This window comes from Vicugna pacos, chromosome 23, assembly GCF_048564905.1.
Source record: "Vicugna pacos chromosome 23, VicPac4, whole genome shotgun sequence".
NCBI lineage: Eukaryota > Metazoa > Chordata > Mammalia > Artiodactyla > Camelidae > Vicugna > Vicugna pacos.
This window is the reverse complement of record NC_133009.1, coordinates 18,608,039-18,635,036: the sequence shown is the minus strand read 5'-3', so window position 1 is coordinate 18,635,036 and position 26,998 is coordinate 18,608,039. Positions and strand designations below refer to the sequence as shown.

Genomic DNA, 26,998 nt, shown 5'->3' with positions numbered 1-26,998 from the left:
CTAAGTAGATGCTCAATAAATTTGTGTGACACGAACAAATAAATGTATGATCCAGTTGTCTCTGAGAGAGGCACAAGGCAAAGCAAGGCAACATCCTCAGTAGTTGATAACACTATGGGAATGGGCCAACAGGTAAACCATGCTCACTGAAGTTCTGGGTAGTGGAGTGGGAGAAACCAGAGCCCCTGCTCTGGACGATGAGGCTGAAACTGACAAGGCTGGGACTGGGCTGCTTCCTTATTTCCTGGGCATGCTATTCTCCTGGAAGAGAATGCCTGAAAGAACCCCGAAACCTCGGTACTTGTTCCTATCACTGTTGTCAACTAGATCGGAAAAAACTCACTGGAAAGTATGGAGAAAGCAGTCAGTTCTTGCTATGTCCTTTGGGTTTTTACTGGCATTATCTCATGTAACCATTAGAACAACCCTGTGAAGTAGCTATTTGCAGCTCCATTTTACAGAAAAGAAGAGTTGAGGCTTAGGGGGCGTGCCTACAGGTACATAACTAGGAATTGGCAGGACTTGTCTTATTATTAATAACTAGGCAACACTATACAACGGAAGCCTAAACTGTAAAATTAGGTTATTGTGAAAGGCATTTCTGTTACAAAATTTACTAGTTTCACTGTCAACTTATCCCATTATTTGTTATTTCATATTTTTACAGAAGAAATCAGCCTCCGCTTGAGCTGGCTCCAGAGAGGGAAATGGAGAGCTGAGCTTGATGCTCTCCAAGGTTCTGAAAACCAATGTTTGAAATTTAAAATTTAACTGCCTGAGTAAAGGTAGCATCATTTTATATTGGCTCTTCAATTTTTACACCCAGGGCAAAGCCATCTGTGAGCGGATGAAAATGAAATAATTATGAAATTTAGGCAGTTTTTAAGAAACTAAGTTTTCAACACACCCACATTCATTCACTAAAATTAAGGGATATGAACTCTGAAAACAGACTTCCTTTATACATTTTTGGCTTTCCTCCACAGTTATGAAAGTCAATCCATGCCAGCAATGTCTAAAATCACGATGGGAATTTTCTGAGTGCTGCAGTAAATATATTCTCCTGGTTATGCATCATCAGTCCTGGAACGTTGCAGAGGCCAGGGTAAGCATCTGGAACCAGAGTACCTGGTGGCATAGGCAAGTAACAGCCAGTGAGGTAAGGATCAGAGTTAGAATTGGCAGCAAAAGAGTTTGGAAGAAGAAAAGAAATCAAAAGGAAAGGAAGGGAGTAAAGATCTGAAATAAAGAGGAAAAAAATCTAAATGCTTGAACGAGGCCAGTCAGAAAGGAGCTGTTGCTGTGGCCAGTGGCAAGTCGTGGCTTTCAATTCATGGGGAGAAAGGTATCATCTGCTCTCTCTTTACGCCTAATACCAACTGCAGTGATGCTGTTTCTTTCCAAGTCTTTCTACATAGCTCCACGGGGGTTGACATTGGGCTGGACTGACATCTGCTGCTACTTCTTGCTACATTCTGTGCTATTTGGAGATACTCTATTGATATCATCCTTCTCTGACCTTGCTTCACTCTGCCCCTCCCACCCCTCCTTCCGCTGTCCTATTTGTAGCAGCCGCTTTAGTCCACTAACAAGAGAGCTCATTTATCTATTGGTCCTGCTCTTGCTTTTGTTTCTCTTGTCATTTGGAGTTTAGCTTCTTGATATAAAGCCAGCACGAATTCTCTCTTGTCCTTGAGAAACTGTTGAACATAGCTGACTTGCTACAAACAAACAGCAGGTAAAAGCAGAAGCTAATTCTATATTTCATCATAGTCTGTTTAGCAGCCTTAAACTTCAGCTAAGCAAATAACCATTTTGCTTTGCAGAAATTGTCATCCTGCCCTTATAATCACAATCCCAAGTCACTAAGTTACAGAGACCACATGTGTTTAGAATAAATAAATAAAAAGGACTGAGCTCCTGTCATATGGATTCTGGCTTAGGCTGCTTGGACTCTGCCATTGCAGCTGAAGATGGGTTGCTGCTTACAGAATACTAATTGCTATTACTATTCTGAACTGCTCTCTCTTGTGAAAGAAAAAAATATGAGAGAAAAGCTTATTTGGGTGGTCACTCAAAATCATAAGCTGAGCTGGGAGAAATTCTGTGTACCAAATATATATATCTCCAGAATTTTTACTGAAATGCCCTTGGGTTTGTACCAAGTCAGAAGTATCATGACTTTTTAGTTGTCATTTAAGTTTTGTGTGCTAATTTGTCACAGCAGTCTGTCAGCAATATTTACTGAGGACTCAATGTACACAGAACAGTAGAAGACTGATCTTATTGTTTGCTTGACTCTATTTAGATAGAACAAACTGATCTAAAAGTCTGTTTACCAGAGATTCACCACAGATCATGTATTCTTTGATGTATCTTCTCTTAGTGGCTTTAGCAAACTTGATAAGAGGAAAAGTATTAATTCTTGTACCTGGATACAGGTTTTTTCTGGTTTGGTGACAAAGCTATGAATCTGGAGTCAGGGGACCTAGGATTAATTCCTCGCCCTATTATTTACAAGTTGCTTGAACTTAAACAAGCAACTTACTATTTTTGAGCTCTAGTTTACCATCGCACAGAATTATCATGAGGATTAAGTAAGACCATGATGTGAAAGCTTTGTAAACTGTAAAATATCTTACAACATAAGGGATTAGAAACTATGATGATAATTTAACACAGTGACTATGAAAAGTACACGCTGTTAGGAATACGGATCACATTTCAGAGGATGACCACTCTAAGTTGTCAACCTACTTCCCCTCAAATACAAGTTAACACTATTATAATAAATTCAAAATATGCTTCAATTTTCTCCTTCTGGGGTTTCATTTCATAGGATGAATTAAAACGGAAAAATCACCAGTAGGGAAAGGAAGTAACTCAGTTCAGCAAAGCTCTTTTCTTTTTAACAATATCTTTTATAAAGCACATACTGTAAAGAGGATCATCAAAATTATCTGGAATATATCTGAAAGTGTCTCACTAAGAAACGAAGCAGTTCTACACATTTTCTGATTAGTTACCTCCTCCCGGGCACCAGTGTCAAATAGGACCATTAGGGCGACTTCTAGAGAGACACATTCTCAATGAAGAGAGCTCTAAGAGGCACCAAAGAGCATTCTCTTCAGATGCATGTTCTCCGGGAGACAGTACATTCCCTGTTTCTGGCAGTGATCTGGCAAAAGCTAAGTGAAATTACCACTGAAGAATTGAGAAGGGGATTGAAATACCGGCCAGAAGTCTGGATTAGATCAGCAGTTCCCAGTTCAAGTTCGCCATCGCCCACCCCCCAAAAAGCCAACTATCACCATAATTTCACTTTAAAAAGAAAAGGATTATCTTCACACAAAAAAGGAAGATAGCTATAATCACAGAATAAAGAACAGCCCTACAAATGTAATCATTTAGTTTATTTTAAAAAATCACTACACTGTCCTCAGATTTTCCTTTTATTGCAAATCAGAAAGACATCCTCTGAAGCTAGTACCAGTTGTTGGGTCAATATTTGGTAGCAGTCCAGGAGTCCTTTCAACTTGGAGATACTATGATCAGAAAAGTGTATTAAAATTATTTATTATTCTTTGAGCACAAAATAATACTTTTTGGTTAGAGTGTGTGAGCAGCTATTTGTAAAACTATGGATAATTTCAAATTTTGAGAACCTCTGCAATCATTCAGAGTTTGATGAAAGGACTAGATTCTTTGATCACTTAATTCTGGTTACTCACCACTATACAATGAATTCACTTAAACAGCTAACAGAAAAAGAGGAAAAGAAAAATAAACTAGAAAAAAAATCTGTTGTTGATTTTTCTATTATAAAATTTCACAAGCTATTCAGATACTGTAAAGGAGGGCATTTGACATTTTCCCCCAGGTGGAAGGTCCAACTTCTTAGGATGCTGTACCAGTGATTTCAGTTGCTCTTTGCCAGGAGTGTGGGATTCATCTGCTGTTTTCCATTTCTATTAGCTGTGAGTTTCTCCGCATTCAAGTTCCATCTGAGACATTGACTAAACTTAGCTCATTCCAGAGAGAACAGCTCCCACTGGGAAGGTGTCACTAGGTAAAATCTCATGACCTATGTACCTGAGAAATGCAAAGCTCTGCAATTTTGTTCATTGTGAAAGAGAAAAAATATGTTAAAATTTCTATCTTTGTTTTTCCTGTTCATAACCAGATATCCACTAGGCTGGACTATTTTATATGGAAGCTCAAGAATCAGGGTAAATTGTTTCTCAACAGAACAAAGAATTTTTTAAAAAAACAAGTGATGTATTTCCTACAAATGGAGTGCACAAGGTATTTGAATAATATTTCAAAACTTTTCAAATGTGTGATACATAGCACTTCCATTTAGTGTCCCCGGCACTCTCTGCCCAGTGCAGTGGCTGAGATGCACAGTAACTGTTTCTGTCCAAATCGGGTTTGCTTTTTTAAAGCTCCTGAAGGGACCGAGTTGATTTCTTGTCCTTATTTTCTCCCTGTTTCGGCCTATCCTGAACATCAGCAAATGTAGGATAATGAGCTCAGGGAAAATTAACCCATACTACACTAACTCTCATACACTCATTCACTCACTCCTTTATGCTACAAGGACTTGCTTAATGTCTACGCCATGCAAAGTAGTGTGCGAAATTCTGGGATCTCTTAAATGAAAAAAGAGTTCACAGCCACAGTGCGATGGGATCTAAGTTAGCATCTATCAACCCAAAAGTGGTCAGGATGGCTTCCCAAAATAAAAATTTATTCCTTTTACTACAGTCCACTGTAAGAAATAAAATTTTTATCCCAATCCTGTACTCAGAAACACACATACACACACCTCCACGCACACGCATACAAACATATGCAACCAACACTCAACTGAAACAAAAGGATAAGTCAAACTTATCCTTCTATGTGTTATACAGTAATATTTTCTGTTCTATTTCATTTAATTTTTTTAAAGACTGACACAACCGACTGAATAGATTTCACAGCCCACTTGTCACAACCTGCAGTTTGAAAAACAGAGGTCTGGGATAGGCGAGCATGCAGCTAAAAATATCAGAAAAGTTGCCAAGAACTATATTGGAAATAAAAACAAAAACATTGCTAAAATAGTGTTTGAGTACTTAGGCTGATGTACCTTTACAAAGATTCTAACCACAGGAAAACATGGGACAGTCTTTGACTTGGAAGTGATAAGCTTAGATTTAATGAAGTACCATTTCACAAAGGGCATGAACTAAAGGGTAGTAAACCTAACACCTTGATTACACTGCAAGTGGTGGTAAATATAGGGAAAAAATGGCTAAAAAATCATTCGAATTTAATCTCTTCTCCTACGTCTGTTCAACACACTTGCACACGACATACTACATCTTTAACAGCCTAAAGAGAAAATGAAGGTGATGCAAATATCTGGTACTGTTGAAGATTTCAGACACACATCCAAATCTTGCAAGAAGCAGCAGAGAGGAATCGGAGATGTAAATATAATTTTTACAAATACATCTGGAGACTGATTGATAAGCTACCTCACACAGGTCTAAGATACCAGTGCTTTATTTGCATCATATTTTTCTCAGGGGTGGAACTGCCTTTACTTCATCTCCGTCTCTATTGGCTTATCTACCTCGGTTGCTCCCCGGACTGCTTTTCTTCCGTTCTGCACATTCTCCGTAGGTGATCCACCCATTCTCTCGCTTTGAACTTTCTCCAGAATGCACTGACTAGATTACCAACCTAGTCTTCCCCAGATACATTCGTCAGCTTCCTGTTGGGTCAATCAATCCAGAGGCTCAATGAATGTCTGAAAAGCAAACATATCTAAAGCCCAGCTCCCTTTGTCCCCCATAACGAATCAGCGTCTTCTTTTTCTCTGCTTCCCAACAGACTAAATATTACTGGATAGAACCAGCCCATTTCCACCTTGGAGCCCCTTCTTCTACATATACATTGTCTCTGTTTTGTTCTGGATCCTCCCCACCTCACACTGTGCAAAAGTCTTTCAGCTGGTCTCCTACGTCTGGCTTGTGCCCTGTAGCACAGGCCCAGGGGAGGAGCCTTTCGGAGCCACTCTCCTCTCTGACCAGCATGAGAGTGCCTGCCATGCCTACAGCAACCTTCCTGGAAGTTTCTTAATCCAATTGCTTATGTGTTTTACCACATCCCCACAGCTGAGGAAAGAATCTGACCCAAAGGCAGCCAACTGTAGGCCTCTGAGGAGGTTCAGCATCAGAGTGCCACCCAAACTGGAGTAGGCAGTGAGAAGTGGGGTGGTCCACACTGGACTAAAACTGGCTGCCAATCAAATCTTCCCTCTTGAGGAGCCAACACACATACACAGAGGCTGCATGTCTGCATAGGAAGCACCAGAGACAGCCTAAAGCAGGACGGGCAATGAGACAGTGCAGGGACCCAAGCACAGAACGCTGTTTTGACTTTCACAAGGTCTTGCTGTGCAGTGGTTGACGTGGTTACATGTCTTCCCTACTTTCCCCATGAATTCTTCAATAGTCCCACATGAATGAAGTAAGTCTATCACTGAAAACTTGGAAGAGCCTAACACTGCTCACTTTTTCCAATCTGTCTCCTACACGGCTGCTAATGATTCTCTAAAATACAAATGTGGGGGTGAAGTCCTGTCTCACAATTCTTTACAGCTTCTCCTCCACATAGGAGAAGAATTTCAAGCCCTGAGCATGTCATGACATTGGCCCTGCCTTTTCTGCCTGGGCGTCAGCTCCTGCTTCTCAGCCCAGGTGAACTCTAACGTATGCTGGAACCTCTCACACATGTGACACTATAGACACCCTTCCCTCTGCCTCGATCCCACTCCAGGAGACTTACTCAGTTGTCAAGTTTCAGCCTCCACACTTCCCATCAGGAACACCTTTTCTGTCTCCCAGACAGTACCTTCTATAAAATTCCATGCAGGCAATCGTCACATACATTGTTAACTTTAACAGATCTGTATCTACTCTGTCTGCAGCTAGGAAGGGAGGGCAGGACTTTGTTTTGTAATTCCTAGCAGTCTTTAATTATTTCCCTTACTAAACAAATGCTTACTGAACATTTTCTATGCACCAGCCTCTGAAAATACAACACTAAACAAGATGGGCACAGTCTTTGCCTTCCCAGAGCCTGGCAGGGAAGATGAGCGTCAAACAGCACCATGTGATGGTATTATGTCACAGGTATATACAGGGCACCATGGCAGACAGCAGCACAGTTGGCCTAGAGATATTCACAAGAGACCTAAGCAGGGAGCAACAAGGCGGGAGCGAGCGGTGCACAGTGGTCAACTCACTGAGGGCTGTCTTGGTCATGCTATCAATGCGGCATTTTATTCTAAGGGCAGTGATGGCTTCTAAGCAGGACATCGAGTTTTACTTTTAATAACCAATTGCTTGAATATCAATCACAGGGGAAAGGCAGAGAGGCAAGTCAGAATCGCTTGGGTAAGCTATGGTGGCAGTGGAGGTGAGAGAAGTGAGTGCAATTGGGAGATTAAGAAGTTGAATGATCGACTGATTCAGTTTAGGTGTGGTGGCTCTGTAATGTGTTGACCTGGCTGGGTTGAACTGCCTTTCCTAGAATTCCCTTTCCTGCATGTGTCCTGTCTTGTGAGCCACAAGAGACATTCTTATGGGAGAGCTGGAGGATGGAAGCTGTTAAACTGATTAAACAAGGAGGCCATTAGACTGGGGTGGCTCTAATGCTTTCCTGGCCTACATAAGCAGACCAAAACCTATGTCTGTAAATGCCTCAAGGTTATGAAATCCAGACGCTGAGAACAGCCAATCACAGCAGCCAGCTAGGCCTTAAGCCATGACCAAAAAATAATTTCCTTTCTTTGCTTTCAGCACTTTGTCTGTATAATATCTTTCCCTTGGCTCCTGTTGGCACAGTGTTGCTAACCACTGCCTGATTGGAACTGATAATAAATAAACTCTTAAGATTTTCAATATGCCTCACTTCATATTTTAGCAACGTGAAGCAACAACCATTTTGTAACTCACACACGTTGTCACTTACCTGCAGGCTCATCATAGTGTTGTGCGAGGCAGTGGCCCAGCCAGCACATGCCCCACCCCGCCCTGGACCCCTCTCTGCTCCTCACACCCCTGGTCCAGCTGTGGTGGCAGCACTCTGGCTTGTGCAGATACTCACACCATCAAGGTTAGAGGCAATGAAATCTGGCATGGGGTTCAGTTTGTCCTGAGAAGCTCCAGATCATGCTTATGAGTTCCAGATTGCTTTTATTCTTTCTTTACATTCATCCTTCCTTCCTGGCTGCCCACCTGTGGACTTTAAGCTCCAACATCAGATGCAAAGAAAATAGACTTTCAGAGACTCAACCCAGATTTACATTGTGTGGGATCAAATTCCTGTAAAAAATCCCTTAATATATATGTGTGTACGTATGTATATGTAAATGTCTACGTACTTCTATCTATAGATAAATATATGTGTAATGTACAAATATGGCAGTTCTTTTCTCTGTTTTGAACTCAGATTGATACAGTACAGGTTAAGGGAGAGATGGGAATCAAGAATAATTTCTAGATTTCAGACTTGGGCAACTGGATGGATGGTGATGTTACTTATAGAAATAGGGCCCCTGGGCAAAGAACGGGTTTGAGGGGAAGATTAAGAATTCCGTTTTGTACCTACTGAGTCTGCAGAACATGCAAAATGTTCAGATGAACAAGGAACCCAACAGGGCAGGTCCAAGCCTGACACTTAGGCAAACAGCATCAAACAAACCCAATTGCCATAACAGAATTTCAAAAGAAAAAGAACCCAACCAAAGCCTCTTTAATAAATTTTAAGAATTCTATACAATAAAAATCTTAAGTATTAATTTTTCCTCTTATTTAGTGTATAGTAATCCTTTGAAAACGTCAATTATTTGAGAAGCTAGTTTAGTGTTTTGGATCATGGTAATGGCACTTAGTTTGCTAGCTGTTTATTGATAACCCAACTTTCTAATCATTTGCATAACTTACAAGTTTCAGTGAGCCTACAAAAATAATATCAACCTTTATGTTTAATAAAGATAGCATCCTCCTGTATGGTCCTAATTAGACATTTGATAGTCTCATCACATTTCCCCTCCCACTTCACCAGGTTAAGAGAAGACAAGAATCTGCTTTTACAAATGTCCTCTAAAGATCCCTCCCAAAGAGAGATGCTCATGGTAATAAACAAATGGAGTAAGAAGAGAAGGAAAGTATACGTCTTAACTTTATTATACCCATTAACCTATTTTTATCATGTCTGTCTGATGTCACATTTTTGAAAAATAATTGTGCCCTGAATTATTTTAGATCTCAGGTTTTCAGAATAGGGTTCCTTTATCAAGTGACAACAATGGCCTAGCAACTTGTCCAAATTATTACATCTTTCAGAATGTTTTTGTTATTCTAAGGGAATAGTATACACTTGGAGAGCCTGTCTGATTACAAAAGTGCTCCTAAGAGTTTCTTTACAGCTTTAAATAGTTGCATGGTTCGCATTTGCATGTAACCACTTTCAATCTCAGAATTCCAATATAAAAAGAACCCACCCCAAAACTCCTTTAATAAATTTGAAGAATTCTGTAACATAAAAATCTTAAGCCTTAAGTTTTTTCCATATCCTTTTGCATAGTGAAAATACTACACGATTTCATGATCCTTCATAATAGATACTTAGTTCACTCTCATTGCTCTGCGTGAGAAAGGTCAGTATTCAGTTCTCATATTTTCCAGGGAGAAAGAAATACTCAGAAGTTATGTCACATGCGGTAACATAGTAAGCAGCTGTGTCAAAACTAGAATTCACAACTTTTCATTCACAATACCCAGGGTACTCAAGCCACAGTCCTCAAAATTACGCTTACCCAGTAATAAACGTCAACTCTATTATACATCTGAATTGCAAAATGAAATCTGCTATAGAATTCCATCTACTGCTTCCACTAGAAAATCAGAGAACACATCTAGGAGAACACAAATATCAAAAAACGTAGATGATCTTTTTGGAAATTGAAAACAGCTTAATTAAACCAAGGGGCAGGTAAAGCAATTCTGTTATTTAATAACAACCCTCAGCTGTTTAAAATAACCATCTTAATAATCAATACTGTGTTGAGACTTTCACTATAGCATTTATTTTAAGGAACGTCTTGTTTTGAACAATCATTTTAAATCCTAGTAAACTGAAGAATTAATTAGCAAGCACGGAGGCTCAGTACACTAATGCTTTAGTCTGTCCAACCATCTGCTCAGGAGCACCCTCCTCAAATCTTGGCATTACTGAGGATGGGGGGGAGGACAGTACTGTCAACGCTTGTGCTGGTAGACAGGTTGCTCCTCATGACTTAACCATTCCATCTTCCAAATACTCAGGAAGAAACTCAGTCTCAGGAATAAGCTCATGCAAGTTCTGCCTCCTTCTGCACTTACAGTCAAAACCACAGTAAGGCCAAGCTTTCTTTTAGGGTGAGGACCTGTTTAAAAACGACTTATATACCCAATGAGTAATGTCCCTTTCAAAACAGGTACTGCAGGAAGTTCTAGTCTTAATCCAATAATTATTCTACTCAGATCAATTTTTAAATCCCCTATTTGGAATTTTGTTTTGCATATTCATTCTTAAACAGGGGGGAAAATGCTAATCTATTTAATAGTTAGATATTAATGTAAAACGTTACATAATCATAAACCAATGAGACAAAGTCTATTGTATAGTTTGTAAACTGACTCGGGAGGCAACTCAAAAATGGAGTTCAAAGAAAAAAATGTTGAGTAAAAGACCACATGATCTGAATAAGCACACAGCTTCCTATGGTGGCTGTTCATATTTGGGTGTAAAGAACTGATAGCTTTGTTGAAAAAAATTCTCACTGTCCTTTAATAAACCCAACATATTTACCAATTGAAGTGTACACTGCTTCGTCTGTTCACCCCCATCCTCTCCTCTCCTGATGACAGAACAATGCTTTCCCTTGGGAATGATCCCCTCACCCACCTTCAGTCTATTTATAAATGCTCCTGGGGAGGGTAGACGACTCAGACCAGACCAATCAGGCACATTCCATCACTATGGCTACAATTCAAAGATAAGCCCCAGACCCAAGCCTGAGATTTAATTCCAGGACTTTGGCTAAAACTACTGGGAGAGAGAAACTTGCTTTCTTTTGGGGTTACCAAGTTAAAATATAAATCTGTAACTGCTAGGAACCATTGTATGGGGCGACCTTCCTGAGGATGAAGTCATATAGAGTAAGGCAGAGCCGAAAGATGCAGAAAGCATCCTGATGACATCATTTGAGTAGTTGGATCCAGCTCTGCCTGAAGCCAAGTTCCTGAACTTTTCAGTTTTATGGGCCATTCATTCTTTTTTTTCCCCCATTTATACGCACTTAAATGTGTTTCCCAGTGTAATGGGTTCGGTCAACAAGAAGAAGAAAAAACAGGAAATGTTACAGCTTATCGGTATAATGTGGTTTATGTTTTGCCCACCTACCTTGTCATGAAATTTTAGCTTGACATCTTTAATCATGCATGTATTTTTCATTTTCAATTTCATAGTTACACAAAGTGTTTTCAATTTCTGGTCTGGAGTGCTGGAGTTTTTAATTTTTGACCTACAGTGCTGGAGTTTTATTCGTAGGGGTAGGGAGGAAAAGGGGATTAATTTGAAGACTATTTTCATCAGCGACTCCTTAAGTTAAGAAAATTTTGTATTAAGATATATTCAAAGTCAGCAATGACACTATAAGAGGCTAAAAGAATTTAAACCAGAAATCAGCCTGACAACTTTTACCTTCCCTCCTCTTTGCCAATCAGAGTAGTAGCCCTTAGAGTCTTTCTGGCAGGGTATTTCCTGGGCTATCAGGAGAAACACTCCTGGTCTATCATATCTCAGCACAGTGAACCCATTGCAGGCTGTTTTCCTCTGAAAATCTGATCAATACATCTGTTTCCCCACGGGTAGAGAAAGAACAAACAGCAAGTCCTGATAAACTTTCTCTGGCATTGCTCATTTCCTCAAATGCTATACATGGCGCACACTTATTACTTTAGTCCTCTGCTATTAATAAGACTTCTTGAGGAAATACTAAAAGCTCTAATTCTGTCCAGATGCAAGCAGAATGCAACACCAGCACCTCATCCCTGATGTTCTAGCAAAATTATCAACAGTACAACGTGACTCATATGTTCTCAAGCGTTCCTCTCTGTCCTAAGATCTGAAACCAGGGAAATTGGAGCAGGTTGCCTTCTGGAAATTGATTTTTCAGCTACTGTAACTCATATCATGGCTGTAATATATTTTCTCTCCTTGCAGAGGAAGCAGTTAGCATTAAAGAATTAGCTCAGGAGTTCAGTTCCACATCCTTACAATCCCTTGGAGGAAAATTATGCTGCTACTTGCTGCAAGCACGGAGTGTCAGCAAAACAAGATTTGCAAACAAGTCCTTTGCTGCAGATTCCACAATACTACTACTCCACATACGAAGAGTCAAAAAAGCATTCTGTCAGGCCCTATGCAGAGAAATGCGCACGCATCAGGCAGTGTCTTTTGTGTTGAACCAAATCCTCAAAAAGATGCAATGCAGTGATGAACCTATGATTTCCATCTGTTCCTTTTTCTGCAGGAAACCGAATCTCCTGGTGCCCAGTTGCTCAGTGAAAACTGCCCACACCCTCTACCCCCTCACCCCTCGTCATTCCTCCCACCGTTCCCTTCTGTAATGGTACTCTGGAAAGTATGTGATTCTGAGAGGTAATATTATTGGATACCTTGAGTTAAATTTGAGTTAATATTATTGAGAGGTAATAGTACTGGATACCTTGAGTTAAATTATAGCTCCCAGAGGAAAACAGCAACTCCTCGGAAGTTTGAAAAGGGCAGGGTTTTTCCAGAACATCCTTTTTCTTATTGAGTCATTTTGGGGAGGGTAGTTAAAAGATGGGGAAAGATAAAAGTTTTACAAAAAGGGTGATACAAAAAGATGTTGATACAAAATGTTGTTAAGGAAAATATTGTGCAGTCAAAAAGCTGCAGCTTCTTCTTGAATTCATTTCAAATAAAGCTCTCTGTTAAAGATCTTTGAAAATAAACTTATATGTATCACCCTAATAGTTGGTTTGAGTTTTCTTTTGTCATTATCTAATTTCCAATTTTGAGGAAAATACTAGTATTTATAGATTGTATTCACAAATTATGCAAATCGAAAATAAAATAGACCTTTCATTACAATGTTCATATCACCACATACAGTGACTAATTTTCAAATTAGTAAAGGAAGTTAGAACTATGAGTCAGTGAGAGGATCACCCTAATGAATGAAAATAAAATTTATGCTTCTCCCGGATGGGCTGTATTTTATTTTTAAAATATTTATTAAGGCTTATTACTTTCAATCCTGAATTTTGCTAATAGTTTTTCCCCATATGCGTCTGAACTCTTCAGTATGTTTAGTGTTTATAAACGCACGATCTAATATTGAGTCAGACATGAAGTAGACCTTGACAGATAACACAGATTTACAAACAGTACGGTATATTCTAATTCACACAGGAGTACAGGAGATCACCACATTCTATTGCCACACTTGAGAATCATTTCAATATTTAACACAACCCTTAAGGCAGGAAAATAGTTCTGTGCTGCTAACCTAATCAGCACCTACTAAGCTATAAAAGCAGTGATGAAACCATTTATTTATCTATATTTTAAGATCTTGTCAAATTTTACATGTACTTAGATTTGTGTAGCAGGTCTTACTCTACTTAAAATAAATAAGCTTATTATAGATGGCTGCAAGTGTTCGAATATACTTAAGCAGTGTTTATGTATTCAGCAAGCATTCTTGAGCATCTACTATGTGTCTGGCACTATTCCAGGTGCTGTGATGACCAAAGAAAAAGGCACAGTCTCTGTGTTCAAGGAGGGGTATCCGGTGTAGAGATGATTGTGTAGACTGACGTGACACAGGAACACCACGATGTGCTTTCCAAAAGCAGAAAGAAATGGCCACTGAGTGAACAGTGCACACATTAGAAATGATAAGGCTCAGTTTCAAAGAGCAAAGAATTGGGCTGATGGGGGGTCTCCCTTCAAGTTAAAAAAAAAATAGAACTAAGATTCTTGTGACCAACATATGGAGATGAATAGCACGGCTGCAATCTTTTTCTTAAAGAGAAAAGAGAAAGATGTTAAGAATCCACAGGGACTCAATTTAGTAGCAAAGTGAAGTAGAGGCTGAGAGCATATGACATGTGCTAGGAAGGGGTCTGCAAGGACCTAAAACCACAGTTCAGGAGCCGTATAGAAAAGCCCAAGTATATGTAATACAAACCTAAGTAGATGAACAGTGTGGAATCAGGGAGCACAACAAAGTCACCTTTAATGAGGGCAGCTGAGTATTGTACCCAGAAACCTTGTAATGCCAGCATGGCTCAAAGTTCTGGCTGAATGTCTCAGAGCCTTGTAGAAGCGGTCTCACTCCAAAAGAGATTCAGGATGAGTTTCAGTTTCCTTCCTTCTATTGGCTATTGATGATTTTTAAAAGAAAATTGGGGCTGGGATAAATGGTGATCACAAAAATTTAATATAAAGCTGCTACAGTTGCCTGAGTTATTATATTTCTTTAAATTTTACTCTGATATAGTCAACAAACTGCACTGTTTTGGAACACACATGCAAAGTCATCGCAATAAAGAAATATATCAGCATAAAAATATATGTGATTGAAATAAATAAACTTTTCAATTCAGTAACTATGCTTACGGGATGCCTGGATGTTTGGGGGCCATAGTACCATAAATCAGTAAGCCCTCTGCACACCCATACCTATAAAGGCAGCTTAGCTCAACTGCAGGCAAGATGAAAAAAGCCAACATTGCTGATTTTTGCTACATGCCAGCCACTGTATTAATTATTTTAATGCTGCATTTTAGTTAATTAACTCAATTACCTTAGGACATAGGAACCATAATTCTCATCATCTTATATATGGGGAAATTGAGAAGAAATTTGCATTTGGTAAGTGGCAAAGCCAGAATTCCAGAACCCACAGTGCAAAGGTATCTCCTTTTTTGAGGTATAAGCAGCAGGTTGATACCTGCTTCTGAATTAAAAAAAGAGAGAAAATGATTGAGAGTAAGAGCATGAAAGTGGAATAGGAAGGAAAGTAGTGAAGAACAGAGAGACAAAGAGCAGAGATCAAAAAAAGGAACATTACAAAAATGGTGTCACCGAAATCATTTTAGCGGTGATTTCCCCACCTTACTCCCTTCTTGCCTCATCCCATCACTGATCTATTCATTTGCTCCAAGACACTTATCACAATCTGTAGCTTTCCTTCATATTTAAACTTGATTACCCCCCACACTTAGAAAGTCTGTTTTCCCCCTAATGAACATACAGCACAGAGCACTGCCTAGCAGTTATCAGCAAGCAAGAAGCATTTCTTGAATTAATTTAATCAGTCAATTAAATAATTTTCAGAGTTAGAGGCTTAGTTGCAGTCACATTTTCACCCATCAGCTAAGAATTACACCTGCTCTTCTCCAACAACAGGAGGAACTCCCTGGAGCCTAGTCTTGGTTTCTGCCACCTGGGCTGGTCATTCCTACTTGCTTAGCTGACAAGACTCAAGGACACATGGAAAGGAGGGGGTTGTGGTAAAGGGAAGAAGTATGGACCTCCTTGAGATCAAAGATGGATTACATTGATTAGCAGATTCTACACTCCTCAAATTTGTCCTAAAAATAGTTTCAGAATTGCCTTCCCAGAAGAGGTGAGCTTTGTTTGAGGAGGTAGGAGAAAGGAGATGTCACATGCATGAGAGGACTGTGTTAACACCACGTAGGGCCACGTGGAAGCACCTGAGGAGGTGGAAGTATGAGGGGAGAGTGGGAGTGGTGAGCAGTGTGATTTAGAGTAGAGGCAGCAAATGTGGGAGGGGGAGGAAATGACAGCACACAGTTGAACAGTGGGCTAAACAATCTGGCAGTAAACTGGGAGCTAACAAGGCCCACCTGGAGCGGTTAGTGACAAAAGAGACATTTGTAGCTCACCAAGAAGATTTAATTGAGGAGAAAATAATATGATGTTTGGCTAGCATGAGACTCATGCTGTATCTTGGACTCAGCTTCTTTTGGAATTTTGAAATGGGCAAAATGACTGACAGGTTTGTGCTTCTGGACTGAAAACTTGTTTCTTTGGTGATATTTTAGCACCCATGCCAGCACCACTGTCATTTGCTCCATAATGATTTTGTCTTGACTTTCATGTTTCTTAACATGAGACATTTTATCACTACTATCTTCCTTATTAAAATTGTTTTGTTTTATGCTTTGATTAACTTCTTGGCACAGATGTATTTTTTTATGCTAGTCATAGATTTGTTCCTTTAAACTTTTTATTTTCAATCTTTTCCATGGTATTCAACTTTGCCTAGTTATTCTTTTTGCTATATACTTATAAAACCTGTCTTCCATTTTTAGTCAGAGAGGATTCATTCACCTTAGAGATTCCAACACTCATTTTTTTAAAAGCCTACAGTCCATCTGTTACCATCTCTTCTGATATTAAATTTTATTACCCTTTGTTGTTTCCTCCAACTTTTGGCAGAAGAGACTATTCTACAATAAGCTCACTTACTTCATATGACAAGAAATGTACCAAGTTTTTATCAGCTTTCACAACAGACAAATCATTAAGCATGCCTCCAAATGTTTGCATTCACCACTTGTTTCTATCACGGATGCAGTGTGTAGGGTGAGGGAGAAGAGATCATAAATATACAGGAAAGACTTGGAAAGTGGAGTGCTGTATTAGTTATCTATTGCTCTATAGCAAAGTACCCCAATTTAGCAGCTTAAAACTACATGCACTCATTATCTCACAAGTTCTGTAGATTAGGAGTCTGGACCCCGCTTAGCTGAGCCTTCTACTCAGGGTCTCATGAGGCTGTAACCAAGGCGTCAGCCCGGCTGCTTCCTTTCTGACACTCAAGGTCCTCTTCCAAGTTCATGTGGTTGTTGGCAGAATTCCACTCCTTGCAGCGATAGGACTGAGGTCCATTCTCCTGCTGGCTGTCAGCAGGACTGCTTCGACTCCTAGAAGCCACATGTCCTCTCACAGGCCCTCTCACATGACAGTTTACGTATTCTAGGGCAGCAGGAAAATCTCATTCCATTCTGATAAGGCAATCTTACATAACCTAAGGTAATCACCAGAGTAACTATCACCATCACCTTTGTGACACATCACTTTTGCTATGTCAGTGAAGACAATCCCTTTCAGTAGTAACATGGTACTCCTCCCTCTCCCCTTTGGGGTTGTATCATCGAGAGATACAAGACTTCCATGACCATCCATCATCCTCTGGACTGAACTGTGCCCCCCAAAATTCTTATGTTGAAGTCCTAGCTCCCAAATGTGACTGAACTTTCAGATGGAGCCTATAAGGAGGTAATTAAGGTTAAATGAGGTCATAGGGGTGGGACCTAGATATAATATAATTAGTGTCTTTATAAGAAGGGACCTAGAGAGCATGTTCTCTCTCTCACTCTCCCTCTCTCCTATGTGAAGACATAGCAAGAAAGTGGTCATCTGCAAGCCAGGCAGAGAGCTCTCATCAGGAACTGAATTTTGCACAAACCTTGAACTTGGACTTTTAGGCTCCAGAACTGTAAGAAAATAAATTTTTGTTGTTTAATCCAACCAGTCTCTGATATTTTATTACAGTAGCCTAAGCAGACTAAAACATGTCAGTAATAAGGCCAACCTCCCCCAACCTCAGTGGCAGTGGAGGCCAAGTGGGGAGCAATAATGGGACATGGCTGCAGCATCTAGCCCTGGTATATCAGCAGAGATGTGGTGAGCAGCACCCCCCCCAGCAATAATGAGGAACCCTCCCCAATAAGGAAAAAAACTGGAAAGTCTCAGCAAAGAAATCGAACATCTCAGCAAAAAAAAAATCATAAAATATAAAGAAGAAATAAATGGAGATTTTCAGACTAAAAAATACAATAACTGAAATAAAAAACTCAACTAATGAGCTCAACAGCAAAATAGAGAGGACAGAGGAAAGAATTAGTGAACTTGAATGTAAAACAATATGAATAAGCAATCTGAACAATTAAAAAATATACTGCAAAATTTTTAAATGAACAGACTCAAAGATCTGTGGGACTACAACAAAAGACTTAGTATTCATATCATTGGAGTTCTGAAGAAGGGAAAGGAAACAAGGTTGAAAAATATTGAAAGCAATAATGCTGGAACACTTCCAAAAGTTGACAAGAGACATAAACCTACAGATTCAAGAAGCTGAACAAGCCCGAAACCAAATAACAAACAGAAAAACAAAGCAAACAAACAAAACCCAAAGAAACTATTGTCAAGACACATCATAAAATTGTAGCAATGTTTTCTTAGGTCAGTCTTCCAAGGCAATAAAAATAAAAGCAAAAATTAAAAAGTGGAACCCAATCAAATCTATAAGCTTTTGCACAGCAAAGGAAACCATAAAGAAAACAAAAAGACAACTTATAGAATCAGAGAAAATATTTGCAAATGATGTGACTGACAAGAGATTAATTTCTAAAATATACAAACAGCTCACACAACTCAATAACACAAAAACAAACAACCCAATCAAATGGACAGAAGACCTAAATAGACACTTCTCCAAACAGATGGCCAATAGGCACATGAAAAGATGCTCAACATTGCTAATGATTAGAGAAATGCAAACCAAAAGTACCTGAGTTATCACCTCACACCAGTCAGAATGGCCATCATCAAAAAGTCCACAAATGATAAATGCTGGAGAGGGTGTAGAGGAAAGGGAACCCTCCTACACTATTGGTGGGAATGTAAATTGGTGCAACCACTATGGAAAACAGTATGGAGGTTCCTTAAAAAACTAAAAACAGTGTTACCATATGATCCAGCAATCTCACTCCTGGCCATATATCCAGAGAAAACTAATTCAAAGAGATATATGCACCCCAATGTTCATAGCAGCACTTTTTACAATTGTCAATACATGGAAACAATCTAAATGTCCACTGAGAGATGAATGGATAAAGAAGATGTGGTGTGTGTGTGTGTGTGTGTATAAAGTGTATGTATGTATATGTATATACACACACATACATACATATATAATAGAATATTACTCAGCTATAAAAAAGAATGAAATAATGCCATTTGTAGCAACATGGATGTACCTAGAGATTATCTTATTGAGTGAAGTAAGTCAGAGAAAGACAAATATCGCATGGTATCACTTATATGTGGAATCCAAAAAAATGATACAAATGAACTTATTTACAAAACAGAAAAGAGACTCACAAAGAAAACAAATGTATGGTTACCAAAGGGGAAAAGTGGGGTATAGATAAATTAGGAGTTTGGGATTAGTAGATACACACTACTATATATAAAATAGAAAAACAACAAAGTCCTACTGTATAGCACAGTGAACTATATTCAATATCTTGTATAATGTGTAATGGATAAGAATCTGAAAAAGAATATATATATATTTATATATACCACATCTATATGTATATATACATATATACATATACACATATGAATCACTTTGCTGTACACCTGATATTAACACAACATTGTAAATAAACTATACTTCAATATTTTAAAAAAAGATTATTATAGTCAAGCTTTTGAAAACTAAAAAGAAATAAAAATTGTTGAAAACAGTGAGAGAGGCATAACCTCACATACAGGAGAAAAACATTTCAAAGGACAGAGACACCTCATCAGAAACCATGGAGGCATAAATGGCATAATATTTTTCAAGCTGTCAAATCAAAAATCGTACACTCAGCAAAAATATTCTTCAGGAATGAAGGGAAAATCAAGACATTTTCAGACTAAGAAAAATAAAGGAATTTGTCACCAGAAGACCTGCTCTAAAAATGACTGAAAGGAGTTCTTTAAACAGAAAAGAAATGGTAAAAGAAAGAATCTTGGAACATCAGAAAGGAAGAACTCTGGAAAGAGTAAAGACGTGGTAAAAATAAAAGATTTTCCTTCTCACTTTGAGTTTTTCTAAATTTTGCTTGATAGCAGAAGCAAACATTATAACATTGTCTGACTTGGTTCTCAGCATATTTTGGGGAATATTTAAGCCAGTTATTGTATAAGGAAGTAAGAGAATGTAAGTGGAATGTAATGTAAAGGGAAAATAAGACTTCTACATTTCACTCAAACTAGTAAAATGTCAAGACCAAATGGTCTGTGATAAATTATGTATACACAGTTGGCTCTACTATTCCACAGGTTCCACATCCATAAATGTGGAAAGCCAACTGCACTCCACCATTTTATATAAGGGACTTAAGCATCCATGGATTTTGGTATCTGTAGGGATCTTAGGACCAATCCCCTACAGATATTGAAGATGACTGTATAATGCAATACACAGAGCAACTGCTGAAAAAAGCTACACATAAAGATAAACTCAAAAATACTATAGATAAGTCAAAATGGAATTCTAAAAATGTTTAAGTAACCCACATGAAAGCAGGATAAAGTAACAGAAAAAAGATAGAACAAATAGAAAACTGGAAATTAAATTGTATATTTAGCTTTAAAAATCAGTAATTACCTTAAAGGTAAATTGTCTAAATTTACCAATTAAAGATAGAGATTGGCCAAGTGGATGAGAAAGCAAAATAAACTATATGCTGTGTGCAAGAAGCTCACCCCAAATATAATAATGTAGGTAGACAGAAAGTAAAATAATGGGGAAAGATATACCATGCAATTGTTAATCAAAAGAAAGCAAGAACGGCTATATTAATATCAGATAAAGTAGACTTCAGAGCAAATTACCTATTAAAGCAGACTTCAGAAATAATTACTTATGAAGTCTATTAAAGTAGATTTCAGAGCAAAGAAAATTTCCAGGAACAGAGAAGGGCACTATATAATGATAGTTTTAAAAAGTCAATCCACCAAGAAGATGTACCAAACAACAGAACTGCAAAATAAGTGAAACAAAAACTGATAAAAATTAAATAAGATACAAACAAACCCACAGTTGTTGGAAACATTAACACACCTCTCTTACAAAATGATAGAACAATTAGGCAGAAAATCAGCAAGGATATTAAAAAATTCAACAATACTATCAATCACAGGACCTAGCTGATACTTACAGAACATATCATGCAACGACAGCAAAATACAGTCTTTTCAAGTACCCACAAAACAAATATCAAAACAGACCCTATTCTAGACTATAAAACAAGCCTCAGAATTTTTAAAGAATTGAAATCATACAAAGTATGTTCTCTGACCACAATGGAATCAAAGTAGAAATCACTAACAGAAAGATAGAGGAAAATTGTCAAACACTTCGAAACTAAACAACACACATATAAATAATCTATGTGCCAAAGAGGAAGTCTCAAGGAAAATTTAAAAAATATGCAAAACTGAATGAAAATGGAAATACAACACATCAAAATTTATGGAATGCAGCTAGAGCAAAGCTGAGAGGGAAAATTATAGCACAAAATTCATATCTTAGACAAGAGGGGAAGTCTCAAATCAATCATCTAAGGTCCCATCTTAAGAAATTAGAAAAAGAAGAGCAAGAAGAAGGAAGGAAGTTATAAATATATAATCAATGAAACCCAAAGCAGAAAAACAACAGAGAAATTCAAGGAAACAAAAAGCTGGTTCTTTAAAAAGATCAATAAAGTCAACAAACTCCTAGCAAAACTGACAGAAAAAGAGATATGTAACTTACCAATATCAGGAACAAAACATGGAATATAACTACAGATCCTGCAGGCACCAAAAGGATAAGTCTTAAGATGAAATGAGTCAGTTCCTTGAAAAGCAAGAAATATCATAACTCACCTAACATGAGATACTTTGAATAGCCCTACAACCATTAAGGAAATTTGTGATTTCAAAACTCTAATAAAAGAAATCTCCACGTCCAAGTTGTTTCACTGGGGAATTCTACCAAGTGTTTAACACCTACAAACACTTATTTTACACAATCTCTTCCAGAAAGTTGAAAAGAAATGAACACTTCTCAGATTATTATGGGAAGTCAGTATAATGCTGATACCAAAACTGGACAAGGACAGCACAGAAAAAGAGAACTGCTGTCTGATATTTCTCATGAATATAGAAATCCTTGATAAAAATATTATCAGATAGAATTCAGCAAAATATAAAAAGAATTACACACCGTGACCAAGGAAGTTTTATTCCAGAGATACAAAGCTGGTTCAATATTTGAAATCAATAAATGTAATTCATGTTAATAGGTTAAAGAAGAAAAAACATGACATTGTATAAATTGATATAGAAAAAGCATTTGACAAAATTCAACAAACATTCTTGATTAAAAACTCTCAGAAAATTAAGAATAGAAGGAAAACTCTTCAACCTGATAATCTACAAGAAACCCTAAGCTAACATCATACTTAATGGTGAAGACTAAATTCTTTCCTCCTAAGATTAAGAATAACATAAAGATGCTAATAGGACATAGGGATTGTGTTGTAATAAACTTTAGTGAACTAGTCTGGGTCCTATAAACTCTCAAAATTAATAAAACAATCCCCCACCACCGCCACATTAAGACAAAGCCCCACATTTAGGACAAGCTGCTGAAAGGAGAATCCAAACTGAGCAGGATACAAACCAGAATGGCAAATAAAGAACCAGTTAAAAGTCAGGAAGGGAAGTAAGAGACAGGAGACTTATATCAGAAATTACTTTCAATCATTTTGGAAAAAAAAATCACATAGAAGCAAGAGTTCAAGAGCTATAAAGTAAGAAAAAACCTTTTGCCTCTCTCCTAAAAGAACAGGAAAGCTCATTTCATTTAAAAATAAGCATCAGATAAAAGATTATAGCTGAATCTTACACAAAGAACTTATTGTAAGGAAAAAATCAGAATGAGTAGAATAGCATACTTGTGGACAAAAAAAAAATCATACCATAAAAAGCCTATAAAAATGAAAACTATATTCTGATACTTTAAAAAACTAAAATTAAAACATGATAGAAATTATGAAAAAATATAAATAAGAATTAGAAAAATTTAAAAATCAAGTAATTGCTGAAAACAAATATTTAAAAAGCCAGGTGACATAACTCAAAAAAGAATGAGAGAGAAAAATAGTTTTTAAAGCAACAATTAAACCAGAGTAACACACAATGGATAATGCTTTAAGAGAAATAAAAGATTGAAAATAGAAAGTTTTGAAAAATAAAGAAGAAATTTAAAAATGGATAATAAGGATTTGAAAGAACTAGACACAGAAGATAGACCAAAAAAGACAACATACATATAACAGGAAAGGAGAAAACCAAAGCAATGGAACAGAGCAATGTTAAAAATTAAAACATTATAATATAATAACATGATACACTAAACCATTTTGTAACAAAGAATGAAAAGGCAGGTTATCACCTGACTTTTCTACAGCGATGTTTTATGCCGAAGAGAGTGGACTTACATGTATAAGACACTCAGAAGAAAACTGAAATCGTGGACTTAATATCCAGGCAAAATTAATTTCAAGAATGAAGGTCACAGAGAAACTGCTATAAACGTGCAAGAACTCACATAATACTGTTCCCATAAGGACTTCCAGAAAAATCTACTAGAGCTTCAAAGAATCAAAAAGACCAAAGAGACATCAAGGTAAGGACTAGTGTTGAGCATTATATAAATAAATATTCATATGTAGAACCAAGATTAAATGATAAGATCCACAATCATGGTATCTGACAAGGTTGAATTAAGAACAAAAAGCATAAACAGATATAAAAAATTTATAATGGCAAAGACTCTAATCATGATTAAGATATAATAGTTATTAATAGTTATATGCCCAATGTAACAGCAACAATTTTCATAGTTTAAGCCATAAGTGATAAAAGGAGAATTAAGGCAGAAACACCCCAATCAACTACACTTCAATTTTAAAAAATGACTTAAACAGGAAGAAAAAAATACACCAATATTAGAAGAATTTAACACACTTCTCAGTCCAAAATAGATCAAGAGGATAAAAAATTTAGTGAAGACACAGAAGACCTAAATAACAAAACAATGAGATAGATTTTTAGATATATGTATCGAGCTCTCATGTCTAATGCTAGAGAATATACCTACTTCTCCAGTATAAATTAACACTCATGAAAATTTATTGTATTTTAGGCCATAAAGAAATCAATAAATTCCAAAAATTATCTGACAATAATAAAATCCAACTAAAAAATAAAGGGAAATCTTTTCCTCCTGAAAAATTTAAACATGCCAGTAAACAAGACTTGGGCCAAAGAGGAAACACAGAGAGAAACTGTAGAATTTATTTTAAGTCATTATCTTGATACAAAGATGTATCAAAATGTGGAGTAGAACTAACATATTCATCAATGGAAATAATATAGCATTAAATACCTATACTAATAAACGTTTTAAAAAAGTAAACAAAAACCCCACTTAAAAAACTTATAAAAAGATAAGCTCCCCCCAAAAAAGCAGGAAGAAAGAATAAAAACAAAAGTAGAAATTTATGTCAGAAAACAGAAAAGCAATAGGATTAATAAATAAACCCGAAACCTGATTTTATAATCAAAAATTTTTTAAAAGACAAACTATGTATTAGTTATGGATGACTGTGTAACAAATTATCCCAAAATTTAGCATCTTAAGACAAGCAATATTTATCATCTCAGGCATGGCTTACCTCAGTGTCTTTAGATCAGAGACTCTCAAAAGAATACAGTAAAGGTGTCAGCCTGAGCTGTAGTCATCTCAAGGCTCACTTGGGGGAAGATCTGCTCCCCAAAATGCTTGCTTCTCCTTGGTATCCCCTTCTTTCAACTTCTGTGTTTTTAACTTTACAGTCGTCCTTCCTTATCTGAGGCTACGCATCCCCAGATTCAACCAACCGCAGATCGTGTAGTATTATAATGAGTATTTAGTGAAAAAAATCTGCATATATGTGGACCTGCCCAGTTCAAACACCATTGTTCAAGAGTCAACTGTATTACTATTATCTCTGTTTTACAGATGGCAAAACTGAAGTCTCATTATATATTTTGCCCAATTTCACATAGCTGGTACATAGTAAAGCTGGGACTCAAACCAAAATCCCAAGTCTTCAATCCTTTGTTCATGCCACTCTAGTATATATTTATTTGCAGGCTTTTCTAGAAAACATACTAATAATCCTAAGCCTTCTTCCTTAATGCTCTGAAGAAGCTAATGAACAAGTAACCTCAAACTACATTTATCTTCTCTTTTCCTTTTGACAAAAGTAGTCTTAAAACTGTACATGGTATCATCATACTTTCCCTGAGTTCTTTATATTTACTGAATTTGTAATAGTTCCTCACATTTAAGTCTTTCCCCAATCCAAGTTTGTGTCCTTAGAAATTTCTTAGTGATTTCTCTCATTTTGTACCCCTAGGATTAGTCTTTTACCTTAATTAAAATATATCATATATATTATCATATAGTGTAACATGGTAGGCAAGGTTCTCACCTCCATGATATAACTAAAGATAAAGAAGCATAAAATGTTATATAGTTAATTAATATTTTATCGTTAGAAAAAAGCACTCCTTCTCCATAGTATTCATTGGAATGTGGGTCATTGGAAAAGGAGTTATTTATGAAATGGCAAAATAATGCAAAATGATATTCATTAATAAGACAAATGTAACAATTTATCTGTAAATTGTTACATTTATAAATATGCATACACACATGTGCCGCAGAGTTACTCTACTGAAAACAAATTTGGAGCTTAATAAAATTTATATTAAAGTTCTGAATACATTTTTAAGTAAGAAGTATTGATCAACCTAGAAAAAGTGAAAAGTTCTCTCGCTACAAAATATAAATGCAGTAACAGAAGTTCCAGTTTCTGGTACAGGTGGATTTCCACATGAGGAACTTCTTTGGCATACATATCCTGTGACCCAGTATTTCTGTTCTTAGGTATCTACCCAAATGAAATGCATACATATGTGTACCAAACAACATACAAGGATGTTCACAGAAGCACTGTTGATAACAGCTCCAAACTGAAAATAATCTAACTGTCCATCAACAATGGAATGGATTTCATTTCTCAATGTGACATATTCATGCAATGGAATACTGTGTGGTGCAGACTGTATGACAATGTACAGAATGTTGCTATGGGCAACAACACATGAATCTTACATACTATTGAGAGAAATAAGCCAGATTTTTAAAAATATATATAGTATGTTCCACTTACATAAACTTAAAAAATCAGGCAAAACTAATTTATGATATTAGTAGTTAGGATAGTGGTTATCTTTGGGGAGAAAGGTAGGGTGAGAGAAAGAGAGAAAATCAACTGATACCAGGAATGAAAAAGAGGACACTACAGATTCTTCAGACATTAAAAAGAAAAGGACGTATTATTTTAAAAACCTTTATGCCATGAAATTTGAAAGTTTAGATGAAAAAGATAAACTCTTAAAAAATCATGATACATTCATACAATGAAATATTGCATAGCAATAAGAATGAAAAATACAGCTGCTCACAACAATATGAACGAATTTTAAATACATACTACTGAGACCAAGGAGAAACTCCAACAAAAAAAAAACTTATTTATGGACTGACAAATTGGAGGAAACACTATAATGAAAACCAAGGAAGTGATTATCCCAAAAGACAGGGTAGTGGTTACACGTGAGGAAGGAAGCTATGTGGATGGGGAAAAGCACTCTGGATTCAAGGTTGCTGCAAGGTTATGTTCTCTTTTTTGGACTTGGACGGTAGTTACATAGGTGTTTGCTTTAAAATCATTGGTCAACCTATACATATGTTTTATGTACTTTCTGCAAAAATATTATATTTCACAATTTAAAAGTGAAGATAAATAGTCATTACAGGACTAAAAAGCCAGTCCTATGTGCACTCTTCATTTTGCACATATTA

General features: G+C 37.0%; 1 protein-coding gene across 12 annotated transcripts in view; it reads right to left on the bottom strand.

The window, feature by feature from the left end:
* Positions 1–26,998, bottom strand: part of LOC140688747 (uncharacterized) — a 116,158-nt gene that overhangs the window by 76,378 nt on the left and 12,782 nt on the right. The window contains exons 4-5 of one of the 12 annotated variants that reach the window (XM_072948606.1): positions 8,164–8,301; positions 5,538–5,764 (exon numbers count right to left, since the gene is read on the bottom strand). The exons of 8 other annotated variants lie outside the window; for them this stretch is intronic. In XM_072948606.1, the coding sequence (XP_072804707.1) occupies positions 8,253–8,301 (49 nt within the window). In that variant the 3' untranslated portion in view covers positions 5,538–5,764; positions 8,164–8,252. Of the gene's footprint in view, positions 1–941; positions 1,129–3,398; positions 3,546–5,537; positions 5,765–8,163; positions 8,302–26,998 lie in introns of those variants that run through there. 3 more of the 12 variants (XM_072948604.1, XM_072948601.1, XM_072948608.1) reach the window with 3 other exon arrangements.